The sequence below is a fragment of the Neomonachus schauinslandi genome, chromosome 15 (assembly GCF_002201575.2).
Source record: "Neomonachus schauinslandi chromosome 15, ASM220157v2, whole genome shotgun sequence".
Lineage (NCBI taxonomy): Eukaryota > Metazoa > Chordata > Mammalia > Carnivora > Phocidae > Neomonachus > Neomonachus schauinslandi.
Genome location: NC_058417.1, coordinates 26681163 through 26704454, shown reverse-complemented (window position 1 = coordinate 26704454; position 23292 = coordinate 26681163). Strand labels below are relative to the sequence as shown.

The following is a 23292-nucleotide window of genomic DNA, read 5'->3' as shown; positions in this document are numbered from 1 at the left end:
AAGTTGTTTGCTTCCCTGTACCCCATTTGGTGACAGAACATGGGCAGAGCAAGGAACTTAGGAGGTTTAGAAGTTAAGTGACTTGCTGGAGGTAACTCCTGTCACTGGCTCTGGGGAGGGACTTGACCTCACATGCTTGATGCTCTTCAGTACTCTCCTGGTTGTGAGAACTCCAGGCCTTGTAATCAGTGGGCTTGAATGACCACTCCCTAGCCCTCCTTTGACTTCATCATTGCCACAGGATGCGAAGGTGGGCCGAATCTGAATTCTGTCTATTCCTCTCCTCATTTCCTTAGCACTTACACTAAGGCTGAGTCTTGCCCCTGATGAAGAACATTTTAATTCCTCTGAACTGTGATAAGAGTGGCTATAAACTCTTTACCAAGAAACAGGTCCAGCCTGAGGAGAGTTGTGCAGACTTCCCTTTGGCACCATCCTTTATCCCCAGCTCCATCGTAGGGGTCTCAGGCAAGAGTGGGGGCCATGGGCTCATACCTCTCCTTAACTTACTTGCCTTATTGGTTTAGGATTTGATAATAGAATTTCTGGGATCTGTCTTGGTATCTTGTGCTTGAACTAAAATAAAAAAGCTTGGAGTTAGGGGTGGAAAATGGAAAATAAAACATCATGCACAAGAGTACTGTTTTCCTTCTTCCCTCTAGGAGAGTGGTTTCAAAACTTTTGAGTGGGATCCAAAGTAAGGAATACCTTTTACATCAGTGCACTGAGGTCCACAACTGTGATAAGTTGCAAGAAACAATTGCCGTAGCTACCTGCAGTGTGCTCTCTACATGGTTTTTTCTTCTTAATTAAAAACAAACAAACAACCCAACTGCTGGTCATGGCCTGTTAATGTGATTTCTTGACCAAATGGGTGATTGGGTGATGACCCACAGTTTAAGAAACATTGCTCCAGGGTAGAGGTTCTCAAACTTGAATGTGCACAAAGATGATCTGAATAGTGTTCAAAAATGCAGTCTGTCAGTCCACTCTGGAGATGTTTATTCTCAGTGGGGTGCATTTTTATTAAGTGGACCATGAGATTGTGATGCAGGTGGTCAATAAGAAACCCTGGTCTAATGGGAATTGGGGGCAATGAACAATGAAAGGCATTAACTGGATATGAGGCATGCAAAGCCTTAGTCATGTATGTGACCTACTCTATGCAAACCCAAGATCACTCATCTGCTAGTCACACTAGCCTAGGCTTTGAAAAGTCCAAGGGTATGGTGTTTGCTTTTAGCTGCTGTGAAGCATTGGCCATCCCTTGACCCCCATCCCTCCCACACCACCCTGCCCAGTCCATTTGAGGGCTGCTGTTCGGTGTGCTGTATGGCTGGATGTTTCTAGGTGCGTGGGGTTGGGGTTTGTGAGTAGTGCTGGTGAGTCTGCTGTACTATTCATAGATTATTAAAATCATTAAAACATATAAAAATATAAAAATCATTAAAATTCAGATAGTTTTGAGGCAGTGACATAGTTACTATGCCTGGGGTATTAACAATTGGCCAGCAGAAAATGTTGATGTTGTTTAATAGCCGGGTATTCCAGGCCATGTGGCCTGGGGGAAGGGCAGGCAGGCTGGTGATTTTGTTTGGGAGCATGGGGGGAGTCAGGGGTTTGTCTGTCAACAGTTGTTAATAAAAGGCACCAGTTCCTCTGACCTCCTTGCCTACCTCAGCCCTGGTTCTTTTCCTGTGATGACAGCTTGGCTCCTATGCGCAGGTGAATCTTGTTAGTTACCTCTAGCTCTACCTTCAAGCACAAACATACACACACCTGATGCATCCATGCGTTAGAGGTTTCCCTCTTATTGAGTCCAAACATGTGGGTAAAAGAAATTTCCTTGAGTTAATCAAAGCTGCATTTAGCTTCAAATAGAACTCTGTCCAAATTCAAATTCAACAATGGTTCTTCCTGCCAAGGGTATGCTTTATATGGGAATACTAACTGTAGGATTGTTGAAATGAATAATGTTCAGTTTGGTCAAGCCACTCATATTTAAGATGTTTAGTTTTGAGCCTGTAATAAAAAAGAAAGCAACAAATGGATGGCAAAGGATAGGATATCCTAGTATAGAAAAGTAGAGGGAAGAGATGTCCAGGTGGGACTCTAATGGAGGATCAGGATCTGTTTTCCTTTGTAAATTATCTTGGCGTTTCCCTAGGGTCCATTGACAAACCACTAGGTGCTCTTGACAATTGAATTCCCTTAGCAGGAAGGGGGTCTAAAGCTGTGGAAAGGGAATCCTCTTTTTTTAAACTTGAGCGTCCATTTATGGAAAGCCAGGGCCTGCAGGCTAAAGGTATTTTGTTAGAGTTGATAGTTTTCAATGATTTTTTCCTTAGCAAAAGATGAGACTTGCATCTTTAAAGGACCACACCTACCTGAATTTCCCTGAGATTTGGGAATATAGCCCCCCTAGGGTTTAAAATAAATTGGATTATGCTATTCCCCTGTTTAAAGTTTTCCAATGGCTTCCTCTTGCCCTTCAGACATAATCCAACTCCCTTCCCTTTGGGCATTGGACAGCCTGTCCCCTTCCCCCAGTCTCTCCCTCATCTCCCACAGGTCCTTACCTGGTCCACTTTGCTTCAGTCTGCTCCAAGTGGGCCAGCTTTCCTCAGGTTTCTAAAATGTTGAAGGTTTGTTTCTGTCATTGGGTCTTTCTACTCGTAGTTACTCTTTCCAGAATGCCATTCTCCAAATTTTTACATGATTGGCTCTCTCACTTGCGTCTCCGAGAGCCCCTCTCAGACCAGTTATCTAGAACAGCTCCTCCCTTCCCTGTCTCTCAGCCTCTCTTAATCCCCTTAACTTTATTTTTTTTTCAAGGCACTTTAATACCATCTGGAAATACATTTTGTACTTGATGGCTAGATTGGAAGCTTTGGAGCTTCTGTCTTGCTCCCAGCTGACAGTACCTGGAATGAGTAGCTCCGGATAAATAGCTACCCGTTGGTGCAATGAATGAATGACTAAAGAGAGCCAAGGTTTTGAGTCTCTTAAGAGTAGGAAATAATAGTTTTATTTTCAAGAGAAGAGGAAAAGAATTTTTCTCTCCCTTTTCCTGGGGTGTGATAGTGTTCCCTTGGAATTTATTTCAGGATTTCTGCTTTTCACAATATTTTTCACCCTTTTTTACTTTTTAATAGATCTCTAAAAGTTCCGTTGCCATTTTGTTGTTAATAAACAACCTTGCCTCCCCCAGTAGCTTTATTTTGTTTTCACTGTTCTCCTGACAAACAAGTCATTTCTAGCAGTAATCACATTTCATTAATACTAGGAGGCACTATAAGTGGGGCTAAGAACCTGGGCTTTGGAACCAGAAAGATCTGGATAATTAGCTCTGTGACCTTGGGCAATTTGCTAAAATTCTCTTTATTTGTAAAATAGGACTAATAATAGTTTCCATCACAAAGAATTGATGGGAAGACAAAATAAGAGGATGTATAGGAAACCAGGCAGAGAGCCTGGCACGTAAGCACTTGCTGTTAGCTTTTATTTATTTATTTTAGAGAGAAATGGAGAGAAAGAGTGAGTGCTGGAGGGAAAGAGGGGCAGAGGGAGAGAATCTCAAGCCGACTTCAGCCAACGCGCTCAGCCTGACTTGGGTTTCGATCTCATGACCCTGAGATCGTGACCGAGCTGAAACCAAGAGTCCCACACTTAACCGACCGAGCCACCCGGGCTCCCTGCTGTTAGCTTTTAATAATAACACTCATACTAATAGTTAGATTTCCCTCCTCTCTTTGGCAGGAATTCCCAACCCATTGATTTGGGAGTGTGCAATAAGAGGGAGAAAACCACCAGATCTTAAATTAGTGCCAGTAAATGAAGACCAAACATGTCACTTAGATCTCTCAGGACTAGAGTGGAAGTTAGGAATCATCTAATCGCACATTGCCTCCCAACTTTTGATAACACCCATGTGGAAGAAGTCGTGGAAGTTTTTGGAAGGACATGTCCACCTGTTCCTCTGGCCATTCTTAGTTTTATCCTTGGATTAAGCTGGGCTGACTGAAAGCTGCATATTTGGGCCATATTACCTCAGCCCCTCCAGAATTATTTTCACTGAGATGAACTTTGGTGTCCTGCCTTTTGCTTTCTCGGAGGGACACAGTCCAAAACAGCTTTATAACACTACTACATTTCTCGTTAAGGGTTGATGTTTGCTGCAGCCTTAAGCTACAATTTCACTTAGTATCCCCTTTAAGTAGTTAATAGGAGAAATTTCTTTCAGGGACAAGTGCCAGAAAAAGCTTTGCCTCTCCTGAGGAACGGGCATGATATTTCTTTGTGGACAATTGGAAATGTATAACTGATCATGTTTCTTTTGCTTTGCTTTCCATGTGCCAGGAAGCAGAGAGCCAAATCTGTGGCCTGACTTGAGTAACTTTAGGGCCCCTCATCCTAATTTTTTCCTTGTAATTTCTATTTTCTCTAATTTCAGGTTAATGATTTATAATTCCTTTTTAATTGGATAGATGCTGATTTGGATATTAAAATCATTTCAGATTTTACTTTTTAGAGATATAAACATTGAGGCTAAGTAGGCAAAAAGAACTTGCTTAAGACAGAGCTAATTAAGGCAAAACAGAGACCCAGGGTTCTTTCTACTCCTATACATTCTAGAATAATGTCAACTCCTGAATAAAACCCCATATAACCCATAATGTCTTGAGCCTAGGCAAAGCCTACCTCCTCTCTGTGACGAGGCAAAGGAACATTCTGCTAGTGAGGTAACAACACTACCACTCGCATTCCTGGTTGGGTCAGCAGCCCTGTGCTCTCCTGTTTCCTGAGCTACAGCCTTCCCCTGTGGTCTTGAGAATGTGGTATGTCCAGATTTAGTGGTTTTGATCTGAAACTAGATTGCCAGCTCAGAATGAGCTTAGTCTCTAGTGTCTGGAGTTCCCTTGTCTGTTTCTTACTAGGGAAGGAAGGCTCAATATCTAGATGGCAGAGGGGTGCCACTGAGGCTCAAACGGGGTCTTCTGGTCATGAACAGGAGCTGAGTTTGGTTCTACTGAAGAAAGTGGCATTATTTTATCTGATAAGAAATTTAATCATAGGACATATTGACCTTCCCAATGATTTGTTTTGTTTTCCCATGCTGTTCTGGTTGTGAGTACCTGGGGCAAGAGAGGATAAGCTTGGAGCACATCCTGCCTGAGTCAGTAAAATTTTGAGCTACAGAAGAGGAACTTCTGGCCTGAAAATGAACCTTGGTTTTGCTTCATTTTCCTGGCTAATAATAATTCAACAGGTAACATAAGACCTTTGGGAGATAAATGGGTTAAGATACGGCCCCTGCCCCTAAGAGCATATACTCAAATAGGAGTGGTTAAGGCATATGTGTCAATAACCACAGTATAAGGTACAAAGAGTTTATTTTTGTTGTTGTTGGGTTTTTTTTTGTTTTTAAAGATTTTACTTATTTGACAGAGAGAGACACAGCAAGGAGCAGGAACACAATCGGGGGGAGTGGGAGAGGGAGAAACAGGCTTCCCGCCGAGCAGGGAGCCCGACATGGGACTCGATCCCAGGACCCTGGGATCATGACTTGAGCCGAAGGCAGGCGCTTAATGACTGAGCCACCCAGGCACCCCAAGGTACAGAGTTTAAAGCCCTTATGGAGAAGGGTAGGCGTTTTGGAGATGGAGCTGTGAAGAATGATGAGGACTTAAATGTGCAGAAAGGCTCCAGGGGGGAACAGTGTGCAAAGGCACAGAGGTATGATAATGTATGGGGAATGTTCAGTAGGCACATGAGATGTTGGAAAGAGAACATTGGGATTTTGCTTGGGCTGCTGTTGCTACAGTTTACTTATTTTTTTCCCCCAAAGTTTATTTATTTATTTTTTTAGCAATCTCTACACCCAACATGGGGCTCGAACCCAGGACCCCGAGATCAAGAGTCCCATGCTCTTCTGAGCCAGCCAGGCACTCCACTATTGCTACAGTTTAGAGTAACTCCATGGAAATGGACTGTTGCTTCCATTCACAGAAGTCTGTGAATGATGGTTAGTTGACGTTGATAATAGGCATTCTCAAAAAACGGGACTATCCCTAGAGATTCTCAAATCTTAGACTGCTGTAAGAATTTCTAGTCCAACCAAAGGCCTACAAAATGAAAATTTTCAGCTAGGGAATCGAATAAAAGCAAGCAAATAATACCCCCCTGCAAAAAAATTTTCCCGAGTTTATCTAATGTACATGTCTGAGGTCTGGAAATCGCTGAGGTAGTTGATCTCCTTAGCAGAACCAGCTACTAAGCATCTATGACCTTTGGCCTCCTTTTCCTCACTGTATTTTTGCCACTTCCTTTTCTTCTCGTTTGTATTCCTCCTGCATGTGTCATCCATTATATTTGCCTTCTGTTTATCTCTTCTTTTACTACTTTGGTCTTTTGTCTGTTGGGGGTCCCTCCCTAAATTGATCCACGGCCAAATAGACCATAAAGTAGAAATGAATTCTTTTTCAGTATTTGTTGTATTAATGGTATAAAGGTGTACTATGTATAAATGCAAACTAAATAGGGCTTTTGGTTAGTTTTGCTTACATGATTCTTCCTTTTTCCCTCAAATCCTAAAGGAAACAAACTATCCCTATATATGACTGCCGCCTTAAAGCTAAAAACCCCTTAGCAGGAAGATATGACAGGAACCGAAAACTGGCTTTTTCTTGTGCCTAATCTGTTGTCCTACCTTCTGGTTGAGGTTATTCCCTTCCCTCCTTTGTTTTCTCGTATTTCTATAATTAAAAGTTGAAGCAGTGAGCCAACCCTGAGAGTTTGAAGATGTTTTAAGAGAACTTGACATTTTTGTTTGCATTATAATTAGTTGAAGATATTCTGCTTGTTGCTCTAAAGGGCTCAAGGACCAAGGATGCCCATCTTCAGACTCTTCTCTGGCTTGTCTGGGTTGAAGGATCCACGGGGGGGTGGGGGTAGGGGTTGTCTGAGGATTCACATCCTGGTTCTGGTTCTAGTGGAGTGATCTTGGGCAAAATGTTTAATTTCTTGGCTTTTTTCCTTATCATTCAAACAAGGGTAATCATAATAATGCCTGCCTCTCTGGGTTGTTGTGAGGATTAATTGAGATAATGCATATCAAGTACTTGGCCCCTCATGGGACCATGATAGGAAATTAATAAACTGTAGAGTCCTGGAGGTTTACTGACAGTTGCTGCAGGGCCTCAGATGACTCCTCTTTACCTCCTCCCCTCATTTCCCACATTCCTTCGACCAACCTTTCTGAGCTCTTAGTGCAAGCCAGGCTTTGGCCTGAGTATGAAGGATGATTAACCAGATGTGCCGGCCAGGAATGGCTCACAATCTAGGGGGAAGACTGACCCATAAACAGCTAGCTTTGTGGATGTTTCTTAAGTTATATGAAAAAGCTGCACTGGCAATGTGCATGGGGCCCCTTGATGTGCCAGGCCTGAAAGGAAAAGAAGTTATAATTCTTCCTAAAATCTGTCTGCCATTCCCATAACAGGAGAAATCCAGAAATCTGCTCTAGAATCAGTCTTTCTCTCTCCCACCCTCCTCCTTTTCTTCTTCAATAGGTGGCAATACTAGATGACAATTTAATAATTCTTAGGACAAAATACATCCATCTTCGAGCTGGTGATGCTTGGGACTTTAGACATACAGGCATCCTTTTGAAAGTGCTTCTGCCCTTTTTTTTCCCCTCTCGAGTAGTAAAGTTCAGTTTCCAAATTGCAATTGTGGAGAGACAGGGAGCCCAGCCACAGATGTCAGAGTCTAGAGTTTTGGATTTATTTGAATTGGGAGATTAAAGTGAGGATACCAAAGGCATGCTGACAGCTGAACAACAGAATTGTATTGGCAGATTGGGGATGGATGGTTTGTAACTAATTGGGGCCCCAGCTGTGCCCTGGGAGAGCAGCAGTTAAAGAGAAATCAAGGTCACACAGTACCCAGGGTCCAGAGACGTTCATTTATTCAGTAAATAATATTTGATCTTTGAGAGTGTGAGTTACAGACAACAATCAAATGATCTCCCCAGTCAAATACAACTGCAGCTGTGAAGAGTGCTCTGCCTATGGAAGAGGAACCTGGGTAGTGGGCATTGGTGGAGGCTAAGGGGAGGGTTCCCTGGTGAAGTCACTTCCAAAGGTCGGCCACCATCTCTTACCCTACTTTCCAAAATGTTGTTTTCTTTTCTTTCTTTCTTTCTTTTTTTTTTTTTTTTTTAAGATTTTATTTATTCATTTGACAGAGAGCACAAGCAGGGGGAGCTGCAGGCAGAGGGAGAGGGAGAAGCAGACTCCCCGCTGATCAGAGAGCTCGATGCAGGGCTCCATCCCAGGACTTGGAGATCCTGACCTGAGCCGAAGGCAGATGCTTAACCATCTGAGCCACCCAGGTGCCCCCAAAATGTTGAGATCTTCTAAATGACTGTTTTACACTGTAGTTCAAGTGTAGCCCTGTCTGGGGGCCGAGTGATGGACCCAGTCCCTCTCTGGGTCCCAGATCATGAGGAAAATGTATTTATTTTGTTTTCACCAACATTGTCTTCTCTGAGCCTGGCCAAATACAAAACAAAGGACTGATGCTGAGGGCGGCAGTCTCTGGCGGGGGGGCTGGAGGAAAAGGGCAGATCTGGCCTTGTTTTGAACATGGAATCAAGAGGCAGGGTCGAGGGACGCCTTTTCTTGCTGACCTGAATCAAATCTGACAGTTCATTTCTCTTCTCCTCAGACTGCCCCGGGGGGTTTTGTGGGGACCACCCTGGGAGAAAGAAGCTTCGTGGGTTGGAAGTCTGAGGGTTTCTCCAGGGGTTAGAAGTCCGTGCCAGTCTGGGGAGGGTCCCTTGGGAAGCTGCCCAGTGGCACAGAGGTGGTGTGAAGGGCCGGGGGAGGTGGAATGAGAAATGTTTCTTGCCATCAGACAGCACCCAGGTAAAGGCATCGGAGGGTCTTGTCGGGTGTCGCCTTGGAGCCACGGCTCCACAGTCCTGAGCATCATGCTCCATCTGCCAGGCCAAGCAAGTTGACGTCACAGAAGTTTGTTAGCCTTTTAACTTTGTGGAGCATTAATGGTGTGCGAGTCCCATGTAATGGCCAGAATTAGATATTTTAAATGCCCTGGATAGTGTTTAAGTAAGATTAAAAATATCAGCTTTACAGGGCAGCACAGTTTCACTGATGGTCACTCATTTTATTCAGTTAATTACCATTTATCAAGACTCTCCGGGGGGTGGGGGAGACTCTGATGTGCCTGAGACTAGGAGTCCTGGGGAAACCAAGTGGCGTTAAAGACTGGACTTGAGCTGCAGGAAGCTCCCAGTCTGGGAGACAGATACGTGAACAGTGTGATGGAGCACCATTCAGGCAAAAAGAGTTTTTTGCATGCTGGGCAAAGGGGGCCACTGCCTCTGCTTAGGGTCTTACTCGGGTATTAAGGGATGAGCAGGCATTTACCAGGCAGTGAAGATAGGTTAAGGCTTTGCAAGAGGCTGAACCAACTTGGGAAAAAGTAGTGAACAAGCTTGGTCTGCTGGGGAAACAGGTTTGGAGTGAGGTGGGAAGGTGATGGTGAGGATAAGGAGAATCAGCCCAGTTCCTTGGTGCCACCCGAGGGGTTGGACCTTGTCCTGTAGGCTGCTAGGAAACCACTGGAGGTTTTGAAACATGAGAGATGTGATCAGATTGTGCTGTATAAATAGAATTCTAGAATGGGCTGGAGAGGTAAGAGCTGAGTCAGGGAGACCAGTTTAGGAAGCTGTCACGTGAGTTCAGGATGAGGGAGGGTAGGGCCCACCCAGTGCTGCTGGCTGTGGCTGTGAAGATGGCTATGGGAGACTGGATAACAGCGCCAGAACCAACTGTCTAGGAGACCAATGGAGTACGACATAGAAGGGCGAGAGAGAGTAAAGAGTCTGGACTGCTTTGGCAACTGGGCCTTCAGAATCAGGGTGAAGGTGGTAGGAGCCAGGGGAAGGGGAAAGATGGTGCTGGCTTTGGATGCATTTGGTTTGAAGTGCCTTCCTAGGAGCCAGTTAGAGAGGCCTTTTTTAGAAAGGGATCCAGGCTTCAGGGGCAGGAGGCAGAGGTTTAGAAGACTTGGGTGTGGATGAGGATGTCCATGGGGAGCAGGCAGTCAGGCACATGGTAGAAGCACCTCCAAGGAGGAGGAGAAGGAAGAGCAGCCGGGGAGATGGAGGCCCTGAGAGAGAGAAGCAGGAGAGGCATGATGAGGTGCAGAAGGGGAGAGTTTAAGGGAAAAGTAGGCTGAACTAACCACAAGAGAACTAACCTGAATGCAACACCAGGGCCAAATAGTGTTAGCATTCAAATGTATTAGTGTTTGGACTTGGCATGTTGGAGGCTGCCCATGTTTTTGTAACTCAAAAGCCTGGTTGTGATAAATGATATATTCATGGAGCTTTGCCAGAAGGCTCTGTAGCTCTTCCATTCCTCTGGAGAGTCTGTATCACTGGATCCAGCCAGATCATCAGAAAGCCATGTTCTTGGGCTGCCCTGATTTGACCCCCATGTAGAATCCCTTTTACTGAATTGCCCTTTACTGTTATGCTGTGCATTTTCATGGAGGAACCTCTAAGAAACAGTCTTGCAAGAGTTTTATGGTAGGAGCTATTGGTGTGTGCTGAGGATCTTGTCCACTGAGTTCACTGCTCATCATCTCCTCTGCAACCATCCACAGAAGAAATGTCTCTTAGAAAATCTGTAGCTTGAACAACCAAAATTTACAGAAACTGTAAACCTTATAACTACTCATTTTCTTTTCTGCCTTGCTTACTGGGGAGCTCAAAGCCAAATATGCAACTGAAATTCAGTAAATATTTAGCAACTTAATAGCATGCATTTCTCTGTCGTAACTCTCCTTGTGTTCTTCCATTTTTCTTACCCTAATTTCTTCATCTATTTTAAAACAATGAAGCGTGGATCACTACATCAAAAACTAATGATGTATTGTATAGTGACTAACATAACATAATAAAATTAAATTTAAAAAAAATAGAGACACGGGGCGCCTGGGTGGCTCAGTCGTTAAGCGTCTGCCTTCGGCTCAGGTCATGATCCCAGGGTCCTGGGATCGAGTCCCACATCGGGCTCCTTGCTCGGCAGGAAGCCTGCTTCTCCCTCTCCCACTCCCCCTGCTTGTGTTCCTGCTCTCGCTATCTCTCTCTCTGTCAAATAAATAAATAAAAAAAATCTTAAAAAAAAAAAAATAGAGACTATGAAAGAAATTGGGGAAGACAAAAAAAAAGTGTTGTTTATGTTTTTGTAAGTTACCTTAAATCATTTTTGGAGTTGGGAGATGTATAAGAAAAAGAAGGAAGCCATTGATGAACTTCAGTCAAGTGTCCTTGGAAATGAATCTTCAGACAGATCGTTTGGGCTTTTTTACATTATTTTTTATTGAAATTGTAGAAACAACCCAAAGTAATATCTGATCTCTTCATAGCCAGCTAGTAACAGCTACTTCTAATATCTAGTGAATTACGTGCAAGTGTCAGGATGTTCAAGGGGAACCCCCTCTTCTCTATGCAGATGTTCTAACAGATGCAGGCCTCATGCTGGACTAAGGGCCATGTGGTAATATATTGGTCTGCTAACAGATGTTGCAAAGGCACTGTCCAGCAGCCATTTCTGAGTGGACTCTGCACGACTGAATGTTCTGTGACCTCACTGAAATCCAGGTCTTACCACAGTGAAGGATGGTGGATGGATACTGTGCTCTCGGGCGGGATTCGGCTGGCAGAGACATCATTACAACATGGAATCAGGACTTTAAGAGCCGAAGGAATCCTAGAGCTCATGTAGGATTATCATCTGACAGATAATCCCTGTGAAATCAAGACTAGGCCCTGTGTCTAGGGTAGAGCTGAATGGTTGGCTTTGTTTATGAAAGAGAGTGGATCCTTGACTATGAAAGCTGGCTTTTATTATCATCTGGATGAAACAAGCGCCACCTGGGTCCGGTGCTATACAGTGGGTAACTGTGAAGTGATGACAGTGATTTTCCTATGGGCCTTGCTCATCAGCTCTATGGTAGTCATAATAGGGGCATTTCAGTAAAGTTTTCAGTAGTGGCCCCATCCTGGGAGTAGTGGAGTCAGTGTGGGCTGCTGCAGAGGTAACTTTTCCACCGCGCTAAGTGAGGGAGGGTGGTCTGTTCGGAATGATACAGCAATAATGTCAGATCCCCAGCTAAGCCACAAGAACCTGCTTTTAAACCACAGTGTACCTTTAAGTGGATTGAGGTCCTAACTCTCTGACCACCATGAGTCAACGTGGGGGCAGGAACGCTGCTCGTTGGGGTCTTGTGAATAGGAACAGTTCCCGCACTTTTTCTCCCTTGCTGGTGAGGACGATTATAGCTAATCAGGGTTATTGAATGCTAACTCAGGTGTGAGGTGCTGTGCTGAATGCTCCACTCCCAATATCTCATTTGATTTTTTTGTCTCCTCTGCGAGGTAGGCAGTGTTGTTATTCCTTTTCAGGCAACTTGCCCAGTGGTGATGCAGCTAGTGCGTGAGAAAAACCGAAACTGGACCCAGGTCCATCGGCCTCTTCATCCTGTAAGCCCTTACAGTGGACTATACCTCCAGCCACTTACTTGATGGTCCAGGGAGACTGGGTCTCTCCACTTCCTGGTCTGGGTTCAGGATTCTGGTGAGATTAGGAATGGGGAAGGAGGACCTTCCTCCTTGGATAGAGGCCTTCCACAGACATTGTCTCTTTTTTCTGCCTCCCAGTTCTAGAAATGGCTCACCTGGTCCTTTTCCACTGCCGTCTTTTATTGCCTCTAATCAGGACTTCTCCCTTTCCCGATACATGTATATATGTAACCTAGGCCCCACAAAGGCAAAGAATGGACCTGGATGTCGATGACAGGCCTTTGGTTAACACCCAGGACTTAGAACATCTGTAGCCCAGAAGAACCATAGTTCTGGGCATCTCAGCACAGGGTCTGAGTGGGGGCAGTCAGGGGAGAATAGTATTTCATGGGCCTTGGGGACCCAGAGTAATTTTGCCTCCTACCTCATTACTTGGAGGGGGAAAGGAGGGGCGTCAATTATGTCTGCTACCCACACAGGTGGGTGGATTGGTCTAGTCAGCAGCCCAATGGGACGCAGAGGGAGTTTTGTTCAGTAATAGCTGCTGCTGTGGGCTGTGTGCTGTGTGCTGCTGAGTCCAGGGAGTGCGAGAATGTGGTCCCTACTCTTGGAGCTTAACTCTAGTAGAGGATAGAGAGGCAGAAAAGGATAATTTTCATTTTGATAAGTGTTCAGATAAAAGTGAGCCCAGAGGAAGGACCAATAAGCCCCATGTGGAGGTGGCATTTGAGCTGAATCTTTTTTTTAAGATTTTAAAAATTTTATTTATTTGAGGGGGAGGGGGAGAGAGTGAGGGAGAAGCAGACTCCCTGCCAAGTGGGGAGCCCGATGTGGGGCGCGATCCCAGAACCCTGGGATCATGACCTGAGCCGAAGGCAGACGTTTAACTGACTGAGCCACCCAGACTCACCCTGAGCTGAGTCTTAATGGACAAGTTAAAGGGCCTAGTGAGGGGTGCCCTCTCCCTCTGCTGTTCCCCCTGCTTGTGCTCTCTCTCTGTCAAATAAATAAAATAAAATAAAAATCTTAAAAAAAATAAATAAAAGGTCTGGTGAGGAGAAATCGGAAGGATGCCTCAGGCTGAGGGAATGGCATCAGCAAAACCGTGCAAGGGTGTATAAAGTATGGTGTGTTAGGGGGAACTAAAATAATTTGGTTGCCAAATGGGAGCACTTAGGAGAGTCCCTGGCACATGGTAGACCCTTAAATGTCAGTTTAAAAAATGGGAGTATAGAGTATGAAGTGATAGAGAAGAGTCTGAAGCAATTCGTGGGTGTTGATGGTAGATGGATGTCAGTGGTAATACACACTTAGAACTTCTTTGTGCACTTAACTACATACCAGGTGCACATGCTGAGTATTAGTTTAGTTAATCCTCACAGAGCCTTATGAGGTTGATATTATTATTCCTATTTTCTAATGAGGAAATCATGGTTCAGAGAGGTTAAATAAACTTGCCCAAGGTCACACAGCTTGTATAGGATAAAACTGAGATTTGAAACCCATGAGTAAGGTTCTAGAACCCATCTCTTTTTTTTTTTTTTTTTTTAAGATTTTATTTATTTATTTGACAGAGACACAGTGAGAGAAGGAACGCAAGCAGGGGGAGTGGGAGAGGGAGAAGCAGACTCCCCACGAAGCAGGGAGCCCAATGCGGGGCTCAGTCCCAGGACTCTGGGATCATGACCTGAGCCGAAGGCAGATACTTAACGACTGAGCCACCCAGGCGCGCCCCCCCCCAACCTTGTCAGTTTCTGTGGCCCGTTGTCTCCCACCTCATTCATCCAGTTCCTTCATGGCTTACCTGGAGCATCCGTACCTCCTACCCCTCCATCCTGGGGACATGCAGAAGTTTCTCCTTTGGGTTCGGGCTGCCATTGTGGCTCATTGTGGAAAAGGCCTGTCAGGTGAGACAGCCAGGTTCGCTGTGTGCTCCCTGTGCTTTTGGCTCTTGAAGTGCAGTATCTGAGGCGTTTGTTTTTAATCATAATAGTTCACATCTTTTCTTTCCATGCTGATCAGCAGGAGCCAGCTGGGGGTGGTAGCAAATCTTCCTTTAATTTCCACTGTGATGGATTGTTGCTTCACTTAAAATGGTGTTTAATTTGTACATGTTCCCTGAGGCTTTTAAATATCGGGCTCATTTGATTATTGTTGGAAATCAATTTGGACTCCACAGTATGTTGGACTCCACGAGTTGGACTCATGAAGCCCCATGGAGCCTATGTGGCCCCATCACAAGTACCGAAGTCCAGAAATCAATGCAGCCCCATATCCTTCGTTCCTTCCTTTAAAGAAAAAAAAACTTAGGGGTACCTGGGTGGTTCAGTTGGTCAAGCATCTGACTTCTTCAGGCTCAGGTCATGCTCTCAGGGCCTGCTCAGCAGGGAACCTGCTTGTCCCTCACCTTCTGCCCCTCCGCATGCTCTTGCTCTCTTGCTCTCTTTCTCCCTCTCAAATAAATAAATAAATAAAAAGGGACGCCTGGGTGGCTCAGTCGGTTAAGCTTCAGCTCGGGTCATGATCCCAGGGTCCTGGGATCGAATTCCACATCAGGCTCCTTGCTCAGCAGGAAGCCTGCCTTTCCCTCTGCCCCTCCCCCTGCTTGTGCTCTCTCTTTCTCTCTTTCTGACAAATAAATAAAATCTTTAAAAATAAAAATAAAATCTTTTTAAAAATTTTTAAAAATAAAGATTAAATCCATCTATTTTACCTTCCTTCCTAAGAACTGACTCAAAGAAGCAGCTTTTAAAATTTTCCCTTAGGAGGGAAGAAGACAGTAACAGGTGATTATTTTTCAGACCTAGCTGTCACCTCGTTTCTGTGACAGCCTACTCTCTTTGTTCTCAGGCACAACGATCCTCTCTTGATTCTGCTTCAGCTTGCTTTCTACTGACCCCTGTCATTCTTCCAGCTTGCCCTGTTGTGGTTGGACAAGATGCATATTTCAACAAGCCACTTTTTCTTTCCTTGCTTCTCAGGGAAGGAGTCCCATTTTGGTTGCCTGTGAATTCCTGTGAGAGAGGGAGAGGAGCAGAGTGACCCTGTTACAGCAGAGTCTCATGCCGGCAGACTAGGCTCTCCGGGGTTTCTCCAGCACCCAGCAGCCTGGGATGTTGCTTATGGGGTCGATTCTTCTCTTATCTTTTTAAGTTCAGAGCTGTGGTGTGTGATGAATGTGTGCATGGGTATGTGTTTGTGTGTGACATGTTCACATTTAGTACAGACCATAAATGCTTACTCCTCAGAAGGTAGCTTTGAACAAGTTTTGGAATTCAGATTTGAAGCTGAGCATAACCAGAAACCCCTGCCTGCAAACTTTTTTTTTTTTTTTTTTTGGTTTCCTACAGAAGAGAAGTGAGAGAAGAAATAATTCTACTCTGGGGAAATGCATAATTTAGAAGCTGTCTGCATGTATAAGAAAACAGACTCTGGCTGCTCTGTAAACCCAGACTGGCAGCCAGGGCTCGTTGTTTCCTTTTCTTCCTTCAGTGTTTGTATAACACCGATGGGACCCGTACTCTGAGTGCTTCCCACTGGGCAGTGAAGGCTGTGGACTTCAGAAGCTGGCCTGGGGCAAGCCTCTAGCTCATGTCCCTGCCTGTCTTTCCTATTCCTTACCCTGACCTACCACCCCTTCCTTTCCTGGAGATACTGCCCTTCCTGAGAGCAAAACGCGGGTATTGGAAAGTTCAAGGGTATTTCAGGAAACCTCAGGCAGGGTACTTGGCTCTTTCTACCACCTCTGACAGCTCAACACCCTCAACACCCGACACCATTGATCTACCATGGGCTTTTGTTTTGACCACACTCACCTTACCTTCTATCAGAGGATGTCCTGGGTGAGAAGGAGGGGCTCCGGATCCAAGGGGTCATGTGTCTTCCTTGTTCATCCCCTGTTATGGCCTGGCCTAACTCCAAGGCAAAGCTGGGGAAACCAGTTCTCACCTCCATATTCTTCCAAGTATTTCTATAATGTTCAGTGTCACCTGATTCCACATTTTTAAAAATAGTGGTGGGTGGACCAAGCAGGGAAGACACTATGCCTGGGCCCTTGTAGATCTGAATTCCTTCTACAGTTGGACGTCTCATGTGTAATTGGTCACCCTGAACATGGAGCCCTGCATGGTTCAGGACCGCACAAGGGACATGCAGGGTGAGAGTAGTGACCACTGTTGTCCTTCAGCCTAGTGCTGGGCAGTGCGGTTGGCCACTCAGGAGGATGTACAGAGTGCCAGGGGTACAGTGACTTTCAGTGACTGCTGTGGTGGGAAGGATGTCAGGGAGGAGGACAGCATCCCTTTGGAAAGATCTGGTTAGTAAGGTTTAGAGGAAAAAGAGAACTATGATTTACAGCTTTCTCTAAACATCCAGATGGATCCCAGACATAATACCGCAAAGATCTGATTTTATTTGTCTTCCTCCCCTGTCTCTCTAAATAATTTTATCTTTAAAGCATGATGCAGGGGGGGCACCTGGGTGGCTCAGTCGTTAAGCATCTGCCTTCGGCTCAGGTCATGATCCCAGGGTCCTGGGATCGAGCCCCGTATCAGGCTCCCTGCTCTGCGGGAAGCCTGCTTCTCCCTCTCCCACTCCCTCTGCTTGTGTTCCCCTCTCTCGCTGTGTCTCTCTCTGTCAAATAAATAAATAAAATCTTTGAAAAAAAAAAAAAAAAGGCATGATGCAGGCATTAATTAACACTATGACTCTCCTGGGAGGTAGGCAAGTGGGAACACCACCCCTATTAGTGAAGCACAGGGCATAGGTAGGTCCAGAAGCTTCAGTCAGGGGATCCAGAGAAGCGGAGTGTGCATTGGACCTTGGGGCTTTGCCCTCGGACCTTTACTTGGACATAACCCGGAAACCACCCACTTTCTCAGTGTCCTTGGTTCCCAGTAGAATAAAATTGCTGAGGCAGTGGCAGGAGAGATGTTTGGTGCTGTGGGATGACTAATGGAAACTTTGAGGGTTGAGGAGAAATTCTGGTAAAATTTACTGTCATTGTGAATTTTAGATGCAGCAGTCTGATTATGCCATTTGTTTCATTCATTTGCTTGCTTGCTTTTCAAACAGAAAAGTACTGAGCATCTATTTCTGGGCAAGGTATGGCAAAGGAAATCATTTCTCCCAAAAGAGCTGGCTAGCTTTGAGGGACCCTGCTGGTTGGGAACTTGATCCTTTGTATCGTGCGTAGTTCCAAGCAAAGGGTGGTGTGGGGTTTGTTGCCTCTGTAGGTGGTGGGTTGCTTTTGTTTTTTGTTTCAGATTATATTTGTTAGGGGGCGCGCCAGAGAGAGCAGGGGTGGGGCAGAGGGAGAAGCAGACTTCCCGCCGAGCAGAGAGCCCGATACAGGGCTCCATCCCAGGAACCTGGGATCATGACCTGAGCCGAAGGCAGATGCTTAACCGACTAAGCCACCCAGGCACCCCTCTAGGTGGTGGGTTTAAGTGTTGGAAGACTCCTGGAATCCGGAGATGGATGAGAAATACATACATGACTGTTGCTATAGTGACTTTGTAGAGGCTGAACGTTTCCTCCTCATTTAGCCCTTTATCTTGGTTGGCTCAGAAGATGAGGCCCCTTAGGAGCCTTCTCCCTGGGGCTACAGGTGGTACATCCTTAATCCTGGCCTCTTCTAGGGTTCCCTGAGAACGGTGATCATGCCAGTTTCTGAATGTTGGTGGAGGGTGCCTAAGGTAACTGCTGAGAACCCTGGGTGGATACTGAACCTCCAGCTCTGGAAAAGCATCAACACTGGGATCTCCAGTAGTTTCTTTCTCATAACTGGGCGTCTTGGCAATGATGGTAAGAAACAGAGAAGGGGTCATTTCTTCCTGTAAATACTGCCCTCTCTCTTGGGTGGCTGTTGGACTTGACTTGCTTTGCAGGAAGCCCTGTTCCATCAGCTAATGATATTCCCCTTATCTTGGCACTGCAGGCTGCTGAGAACCAGCCCTCGACCTCTGCTTGAGGGTCCTTCCTCTGAAGACATCACCAGTGTGTGGAGCCTGCCCCACACCCACCCCCTGCCAAACCACGGCCTTTACCTGTGTCTTCCGGTGTTTCCCGTGCGACCCGTCCTGTGGGAGTGCCTCGTGGGCCACTCCAGAGTTCACCCCACACTCAGCGGCGCCAATGGTGAAGATGACAAGATCCAAGACTTTCCAGGCATATCTGCCCTCCTGCCACAGGACCTACAGCTGCATTCACTGCAGAGCCCACTTGGCCAATCACGATGAACTCATTTCCAAGGTACATTTCCCTGTAGGCCTTCCTTGCCCTCCTCTGGGTTGGAGGACACTTCTGGCTCATAAGGTTGCACAGGCTTATTAGCTCTTCCGAAGAAACCAAGATACTTGTACTTTATTTTTTGTCCGGGGAGGGCTAACCTGTGTGCCTGTTTCACTCAATTGAGAGATAACTCTGAGCTGGAGGGAGGGTGTACTAGTTTTAATTTGTAATTTGGGAAATTAGATGTCATCCCTGTTGGAGGCTGGGGGGCTGGTGGCTCGCAGGCCGGAGGGGAGAGGGGCTGAGGAGTGACTGGAACCTCTCACTTGGCTGGCTTAGCTCAAGTTGGTGGGTGAACGCCATGGAGAGTGCTGCCTGCCTGGAAAGAGAACTCTAGGAAGGGTGGTAGGAGCAGGGTATCTTGTAGGAGGGGCTTCTTAGCTGAGATGAGAGGATGTTGCCTTCCAAGCTCCCTGGGAAGGTTATCAGACTGTTGAGCTACTGAAACGGGTGGCGTTTGGTGAGGACCAAAAGTGGCTTGGTAAAGAGATGACCCACTGGCCTTGGGACCTTTAGGGCTTCTACATGAGGTAAAATATGCTGTGACACTTGATCATAATCAGAAGAAAGAGTGGAGCCCTATTTTCCCTGAAAAGCTTTAACAACTGCTTCCTAAAGTTGGGTTGGGGGGATTGTTAACCAATAAACCCAACATCCCAGTTGTGCAGTCCAGGAACTGGCTCCTTCAGGCAGCATTTTTAGGGGAGCTCCCTCCTTCCTGGCCCTAAATTCCCATGGGAGGAGAAACGGGATTTACTAGGCTACATGAAAAGGAGAAAGAGATCATGGGGACCTTTTGACTGTAAAAAGAATCCTTCCTCAGAACCTGGACTTCATGCCATTAAAATAAAAAGAACAACCTTTATACATACCCAAACTAAAAAAAAAAAAAAATTTAGTGTTCTTGATTTGTTTACAAGAACTGTTAGAAAAGGTGGCATCACTTTTCTTTGCTCTGGTTTGGCCCCCAGCCAGAAAGGGATGAAGGATCAGTAGTTCTAGAACAGCCCTGTCCAGCTGGCTGATTTGACAGGAAGTGAAGGAGGGTGCTTGAACAACCATGTCTGTGGTTGTGGGGCTTCTCAAATCAGGACTGAGGACAGAAGTCCTCCTTCTAGGCCAATCCCAAGATCGAGTGTTACCACAGAGCTTGAACCCTGGAGCCCTTAGAGTCTTGGCCTCTGGCCTACTTTCACTTCTCTAGGCTTCTGCTGATTACTCTCCTTTATGCCATTTGTGTTCCAGCCAGCATCTTGTCTCAGATTCCGCTTGAATCTTTTGGGAACCCCTCAAGTCTGGAATTTTGGATGTGGGGAGGCTGTGTCAGTGAGGGAAGAGAGGAGTCAGTCCCCTTTGCTTTGGAATGGGGCCTATAAGCTTGGAGGGAAGATATGAGCTGTCCTATTTCTGGAAATCTCCAGAGAAAATGGAAGCCAAAACATCTTTTTAATAGCAGGAAGAAGTGTTACGTATCATAAGAAATTGAGGTAACAATAAAATGTGTTCTAGCAACTTCTGTGTGCTGAAAACTGCTACCTGACACTTTATAAATGTTATCTCACTTAACCCTCATAAGAAGACTTCAAGGTAGGTGATGTTAATCATATTTTCTGGATGGAGAAGTTGAGACTCAAACAGGCTGTCCAAGAATGCAAATTGGAGGCTCAAAGAAGAGAGAGCAATTTCTTTGAGCATGTTCAAGATGGGTTTCTGGAAGAGGTGGTATTTGAGCTGGGCCTTGTAAGATGGACAGAGGGAACATGTGGAGATGGTAGTGGCCTTCAGTGTTGATGTTTGAAGCCTGGTATTCAGGGCCTTGGACAGTCGGGCCTTTTTGAGTGAGGTTTCTTGCCAGTTCCTTGCTTTATGTTACAACCACTTGGAACTAAGCAACATCCCTGAATATGCAGATGGGGGTATTTCAGGCGTCTGTGCCTCAGCCAACAGCAGTCCTTTTCCTTCACCTCTTTCCTCTCTCCCAGGAGCTTTTCTACATCCTCTTTTACCTGGGACCACATCTCCTAGTTTTGGATCTCCCCGGTCAGGACCCAACATGGCCGAGAGCTCACTAAATGATCAAATAGATGGGTGGAGCGTGAGCCTTGGGAGAAGACAAGTGATGAGCAAAAAAAGTCTTTGTTGGCCTCCTGTCCTCCTTCCTGCCCCTTCTGGGGCAGAAAGGCTCATTCACAAGTCCAGGCCAAAGTCAGCACAGGCTTCAGTTTCGTTGGCTACAACTGGTGCACAGATGGCGTACATTAGAGCTTGATGATTTAAAGAGTTGGGTTAAATGCCTGGCTGTGGGGAGGGAATGAGGGAACTGTGGCTGGCACTGCACAAAGCTTCCTTTATTTCACTCCACAGCCACCCCCGGCGTTAAATAATCTATAGATTCTTAGGCAGGTCCGCTTAACGGAAAGATCATTGCCCCCGCCCCCTCCTTGGAAAATGGGCCTTTCTTTTCATTCTGTTTCTCTCTTCCATTTAAGAAAGTTCAGGGAGAGAATGTTTCTCCTGTTCTCCCCTCTTGACATAATCTCCTGTGCGGTTTCAGAATCTGCCCAGTGGGAGTTAGGAGCTGGGAAGCAGATAACTAGAGCAGCAGTGTAATTAAATGATACTTTGTACTTGTAATAGAGCCTTTCATCTGGAAGCCTGACATTCTGTTGTTTGGTTTAAAAAAAAAAATGTGAGTCTGACTTTATTATGGAGAAGGCAACACAAAGGTCCAGAGAACTAAAGCTCTGAGTATATGGCTGGAGTAGAGAACTGGGAACAGAATCAGGACTTTGGGCTCCCATGGAAATGTGTAGTTGTAATGTTTTGAACAATTAGGGTCTCTACTGATGTGGTGGAAAGAATCCGGCACTAGCCTTTCTGCCTTCCCAGCTTGCTGTAAACCCCCAGAGGCCTCATTGCTTGGAATCAACTGTCCAACCTCTGAGTCTCAGTTTCTCACTAATAAAATGGGTGAAGTAATATTTGCTGCTGTGCGTAATGCCTAGTAGCTAGCACTTACTGTGTGCTTACTATGTGCCATCCCCATTACAGCCCTATGAGATAGGCATACCTTATTTGAAGGTAGAGTGAGGAGGTTTACCTCACTGGGTTGTTATGAGACTGGATGAGATCATGGGTGTGTGTGGGTGGTTGGCAAATCACAAAGCTTCTCTGCAAATATAAAGTAGCCCCTTTTCTTCTTTTGGTTTTGCTGTCCAAAGGGGCTCTGGGGGGTGGTGGAGGGGATTGTGCTTGCCTGATATGATACCAAGCAAATTTAGTCTAGCCAAGATGGTTTCATTTTAGAACCTGGAGTCCAGGAGTTGGCTTTCTCAAAAGGCCGTAGAAGCAAAGTTGTGTGTGTCTGCACAAAGGTAACAGAGTATTTTCTCTGTAGGATGGCGGTAGGGGGCCTCTCTGAATTGAGGACGGAACTATCTAGGGAATGTGCTGAGACATCCTACATTTTCTTTCTTAGGGGGTGTTGTGATCTAAATGCTGGAGTGTTTGCATGCGGAGGTATTTTAAGTTGGCATGAGGAATTGCTCACATTGTTGTTTCTCACTTAATGGTGCAAGCCCTATTATAAAAATATACTTTGATTATAAAATAATAAGTTTCAGTTGGTACAGCTAGTTGCCCCAAGTGAGAACAATCTAATGCTCATTTCACTTCCTTCGCCTCCCTCCTGCTGACCCATCCCCCTTTAATGGCATTGTGGAATAGGCTATTTGGGAATGGTGAATTGGATTAATCTCTTACGAACTCGCTTTGGGGATGGTATCCTCATTCCAAGACACAGTTTGCTGTAGTATTCTGGGGCCTTGGAGGGAAGATGTTGTGGGAGGCTGTAGAGTGGGTGTCCAGTCCAGGGGGAAGGCAGAAATCTTTCCCTCACCATCCAGAGCTATAGAAGTTATTGCTATGTCAGATCTTTGGGTCAGATTATCTCCTGGTGACAAATACAAAATTCCCAGAATTGCTGGTCATCTAGTCCAGCCTCTCTTTGTGAGGAAACAGGCCACGGGCAGCTCAGTGACTGGCCTGAGGTTCCACAGCCTCAGAGCCAGACCCGTCCATCGCATTCCCCCTCAACTGTGCTCCATGGGAGGAGCTCTGGCTGTTTTCAAGCACCAGGCCTCCTCCTGAGGCTGGGAGCTTTTAGGAGGATGGTTCTTTTGGTTCCCTATCGGGCTCCATTGGGCTTACAGTAGTAGCATTTTGGTTTTCCCTGCCTGCCTTAGATGTAAGATGTAGCATTGCTCTGAGAGAAGTGGCAGGGAGGAAGATGTTCTGAAGCCATGTATTGGTCTCATGGCTACCGAGGGGCCCACTCTACCTGCCATTTCTCACCTCTGCTTTTTTTTTTTTTAAGATTTTATTTA

At 45.7% G+C, this 23292-nt stretch overlaps 1 protein-coding gene across 1 annotated transcript in view; it reads left to right on the top strand.

Moving 5' to 3' along the window:
• The first annotated feature begins 18614 nt into the window (after positions 1-18614).
• YPEL2 (yippee like 2) overlaps positions 18615-23292 on the top strand; it is a 43160-nt gene continuing 38482 nt past the window's right edge. Inside the window, exon 1 of the mRNA XM_021703915.1 lies at positions 18615-18868. Within this exon, the coding sequence (XP_021559590.1) occupies positions 18752-18868 (117 nt within the window). The 5' untranslated portion in view covers positions 18615-18751. The remainder of the gene's footprint in view (positions 18869-23292) is intronic.